This window comes from Daktulosphaira vitifoliae, unplaced genomic scaffold (assembly GCF_025091365.1).
Source record: "Daktulosphaira vitifoliae isolate Bord-2020 unplaced genomic scaffold, ASM2509136v1 Scaffold_1, whole genome shotgun sequence".
Classification (NCBI taxonomy): Eukaryota; Metazoa; Arthropoda; class Insecta; order Hemiptera; family Phylloxeridae; genus Daktulosphaira; species Daktulosphaira vitifoliae.
Window position 1 is genome coordinate 35002249 of NW_026099572.1, and position 4602 is coordinate 35006850.

At 26.1% G+C, this 4602-nt stretch overlaps 1 protein-coding gene across 3 annotated transcripts; it reads left to right on the forward strand.

The window, feature by feature from the left end:
* Positions 1 to 1970: 1970 nt before the first annotated feature.
* LOC126894383 (uncharacterized) lies at positions 1971 to 4433 on the forward strand. 3 transcript variants are annotated; one of them, XM_050665356.1, is made up of 3 exons: positions 2407 to 2472; positions 3345 to 3415; positions 4175 to 4433. In XM_050665356.1, exons 1-3 carry the CDS (start codon positions 2436 to 2438, stop codon positions 4343 to 4345), a joined length of 279 nt encoding a protein of 92 aa, XP_050521313.1. In that variant the 5' UTR covers positions 2407 to 2435; the 3' UTR covers positions 4346 to 4433. The 3 variants fall into 3 exon arrangements, with proteins under 3 accessions (XP_050521314.1, XP_050521312.1, XP_050521313.1); XM_050665357.1 differs by lacking the exons at positions 2407 to 2472; positions 3345 to 3415 and adding an exon at positions 1971 to 2107; XM_050665355.1 differs by lacking the exon at positions 3345 to 3415 and having other exon boundaries at positions 2284 to 2543.
* The last annotated feature ends 169 nt before the right edge of the window (positions 4434 to 4602 follow it).

The following is a 4602-nucleotide window of genomic DNA, read 5'->3' on the forward strand; positions in this document are numbered from 1 at the left end:
ACAGCATTATATAGTTAAAATTATAAAATATGACATCCAGAATTTTCATACAAAAAAAACATTTGGTAGCCATTTTCACCGTGAAGACAAAATAAAGTCCAAAATTTTTTTTTATAAGAGTATATTATATTTGCTTTAATTTATATATATATATATATATAAGTGTCAGACTTTCCGGAACATTTTCAAAAGTCTAGTTGAAAAAGTTAATTTTTTGTGAAAAAGTTGTCATTTTAAATCCTCCCCTGTGGGCAGATTAAGTGTCACATTTACAAAAAAGATATATATATAGAAAATACCAAAAGATAGGTTAAGACATTATGCATCTATAAAAAAAAAATTATATTGATTTTATTATTTTTAAATAAATTATGGTAGTTTTAAACAAAAAAATTTAAAAAAAATTGGCGATTTTAAAATTTGTAATTTTTTTAGAGATTTCCCTCATTTACGGGAAACGAGGGCAATTTTTTCAATTTTTGAGGGTAATGTCTTTGACTAGATACGATTTGTGATCTTTTGACATATCGTTGAAAGAAATCGGTCCAATGAGAGCTGACAAAAAGTTGGCTTATAATCGACTAATACAAAATGATATTATTATTTTAAATTACTATGATACAATAATAGTTTATTTTCTATGTAAATTTCACTCTAATAATTCATTATTTAATTATTTTGGTTTAGTACAATTTAAAGAGAAAATAATAGTGTTTTTATTTCTATAAAATATAATATGATATCCAAAAAAGGCGTCTTTAGAAGAGTTATAAAATTTGTTAGGAAGTTATGTGCCAGACAAACTGAAAAAAATGTTGTAGCCAATTTCAATATGCCTGATAGCAATATTGGTGCGAGTAAAGACTCAGCTTTATTGAAAAAAACATACCCGGTAGTACAATCCAACAGTAACACCGATGAAAGGAGAGATGGTTTGTAGTTATGAAAAATTATAATTACTTATTTTTCAGTTAATTATCATATTATTTGGCGGGCCAAACATTTTCTTTATTACATTTAAATTTCAAATTCATTCACTATTAAAACACATTTTGAAACATTTTATTACATTCAAATAATATGTTCGCGTTTGAAAAAACAAAGTTAAGATCCTTACAATGCATAAAAGATACACTTCAATTTTATTAAATAGTTAATAGTTCAAGAATAATACGTGACTAAGTATAAAAAAAAATAAAAATATTCAAATTATTTTTATTGTGTAAATAATTTCTGATAGAAAAATTATCCTATTTAATAGATTAATAATATTCAGTTTATAATAATCTGTATAAACGTTTACATGTTAGGTACGATTAATATGTACACCTGTGTCTAGATTTTCTTTAAGGGTAAATATACATATTGATTATGTAAATGTAATATTTTAAAGTGGTAAAATTTAAGTGTACCTAAAACTACTTGATCGGTAGCTTACGATATTTTAACTTTTGCATAAAAACACTTTATTTTTACTCTATAATATGGAATGTTTTTTTATTTTATATCTTTTACATTTTATATACGAAAAACTATAGGTGCGCGTAAGTGAGCCGGACTCATCATTCGCTGTCCGGTTTTCGACTAACTTACAAACAAAAAACCTACGCTGCACCGCCCCCCACCTATTCTATAACAAATATATCTAGCGTTTTTTCCCCAATATCAAACAAGCCGCCCACTTTGATTAACCAAAATCAATATAAAATTTATCTAACAAATCAAAAAAATTATATATATATATATAAAACACAAAAAAAAAATTGCAACTAACATTCTAAAATAGCAAATGGATTACAAATATATTTAAATTGACAAACAATAAATTTTCAATAAATCAATCGACTTAAATTGGCAATGGACTTAAATTTCGAACTGCTCGTAAGTATTCACCAAAAGCGGTTTTTACCCTTGCTNACATAAAAAGTCACTGTTTATGTTATCTAAATATGAATATTTTCCAGATATCATTCCTTCACCACCTCCTCATACTCTACTAATGCCACTAAAATCAGAAAACAATGTAAAAAGCAAAGGTAAGGTTTATAGACCAACAGCTCTACCAAAAAATCTTATAGTGGAAATCAAACGCGGCGTGAAATTGAAGGTAAAATTTTTAATAATTAATAATTGAGTATAGTGCAAATTATATATTATAGCTTTATGTAAGCAAAACAATTACCACAATATATTAAATGTTAAAATGAGTATATTAATTATAACAGTTAGTATATGTGTTTGATTTTTTAATTTTATATAGCCGGTAAGTCCAATGGTTAAAGTATTAGAAAAATCAATTATAGATGACAAAAATCTTCGAAGAATGAACCTTTTTGATAGTACTTGTATATATACATAAAAAGTCACTGTTTATGTTATCTAAATATGAATATTTTCCAGATATCATTCCTTCACCACCTCCTCATACTCTACTAATGCCACTAAAATCAGAAAACAATGTAAAAAGCAAAGGTAAGGTTTATAGACCAACAGCTCTACCAAAAAATCTTATAGTGGAAATCAAACGCGGCGTGAAATTGAAGGTAAAATTTTTAATAATTAATAATTGAGTATAGTGCAAATTATATATTATAGCTTTATGTAAGCAAAACAATTACCACAATATATTAAATGTTAAAATGAGTATATTAATTATAACAGTTAGTATATGTGTTTGATTTTTTAATTTTATATAGCCGGTAAGTCCAATGGTTAAAGTATTAGAAAAATCAATTATAGATGACAAAAATCTTCGAAGAATGAACCTTTTTGATAGTACTTGTATATATACATAAAAAGTCACTGTTTATGTTATCTAAATATGAATATTTTCCAGATATCATTCCTTCACCACCTCCTCATACTCTACAAATGCCACTAAAATCAGAAAACAATGTAAAAAGCAAAGGTAAGGTTTATAGACCAACAGCTCTACCAAAAAATCTTATAGAGGAAATCAAACGCGGCGTGAAATTGAAGGTAAAATTTTTAATAATTAATAATTGAGTATAGTGCAAATTATATATTATAGCTTTATGTAAGCAAAACAATTACCACAATATATTAAATGTTAAAATGAGTATATTAATTATAACAGTTAGTATATGTGTTTGATTTTTTAATTTTATATAGCCGGTAAGTCCAATGGTTAAAGTATTAGAAAAATCAATTATAGATGACAAAAATCTTCGAAGAATGAACCTTTTTGATAGTACTTGTATATATACATAAAAAGTCACTGTTTATGTTATCTAAATATGAATATTTTCCAGATATCATTCCTTCACCATCTCCTCATACACTACTAATGCCACTAAAATCAGAAAACAATGTAAAAAACAAAGGTAAGGTTTATAGACCAGCAGGTCTACCAAAAAATCTTATAGAGGAAATCAAACGCGGCGTGAAATTGAAGGTAAACCTCTTTAACAATTAATAATAGAGTATCGTTCAAGTTTTATATTATAGCTTAATGTAAGCAAAATAAATGTCTAAAATCGATATAGTATTTTAATGATTATAAATCAATTTTTTTTATATCATACTTATGAAGTGGGTCATATATTAATGAATCGCATTTTGAATGCTTCATAAAAATAAAGATTTTTAATAACAAATCAAATACAACAGATAAAATTTATAATAATGAATATTTTTACGTTTTTTAACTTTTTGTCATACTTATGAAGGGAATATAAAATGAATATTAATGAATCGCATTCTAAACAATTCATAATAATATGAAGAATTAATATACATATATTTTCAAATTAATTATGCATTTTATTTTATTATTGTATGTGTTCGTTAGATTAATTTTTTGTCTCTAATATCCATTTATTATCCGAGTATCTTTTTTTTTAAATTATCTAATCCTTCACATAAGTGATCTGGTATTTATTTAACTGCTTAGTGGTGATTTCACAATCTGTTGCTTGACTCGAGTAGTCAAAATAAAATATTTAAAAATATATACAATCTTAGTATAATATTTTATAGCCAGTGAAGCCAGTAGTTTCAGTAATAANTTTTTTTTTAAATTATCTAATCCTTCACATAAGTGATCTGGTATTTATTTAACTGCTTAGTGGTGATTTCACAATCTGTTGCTTGACTCGAGTAGTCAAAATAAAATATTTAAAAATATATACAATCTTAGTATAATATTTTATAGCCGGTGAAGCCAGTAGTTTCAGTAATAGAAAATCCAAAAATAAACGAAAATGATTTTGAAAGAATGAACCCATTAGGTATTCCAATGTTTCGTCGGGCAAGTATGATGTCGAGCAGTTCTAGCTCCGATACGTCATCGGAATACTTTTCTCTAGATGAATGGGATAACTAAATAAAAATTAATCGAAAAGTAAAACTTGAATAAACAATGGCAAGTGGTAATTAATAAGTCAACCGCCCCTGAGCATAGTTACTGTGTAATCGAAGAGTGATCAAGATGAGCTGAGGTTACCGGTTTGTCTAAAACGAACAGACAACCGGATCATACCTTGACTTTGTACTTTCTATGTTTTTAAAACCAATTGCTAACAGTAATGTTGGAGGTTTTTGAGAGAAATTTTTTAATTAAAAACTTAATATTATTATCCA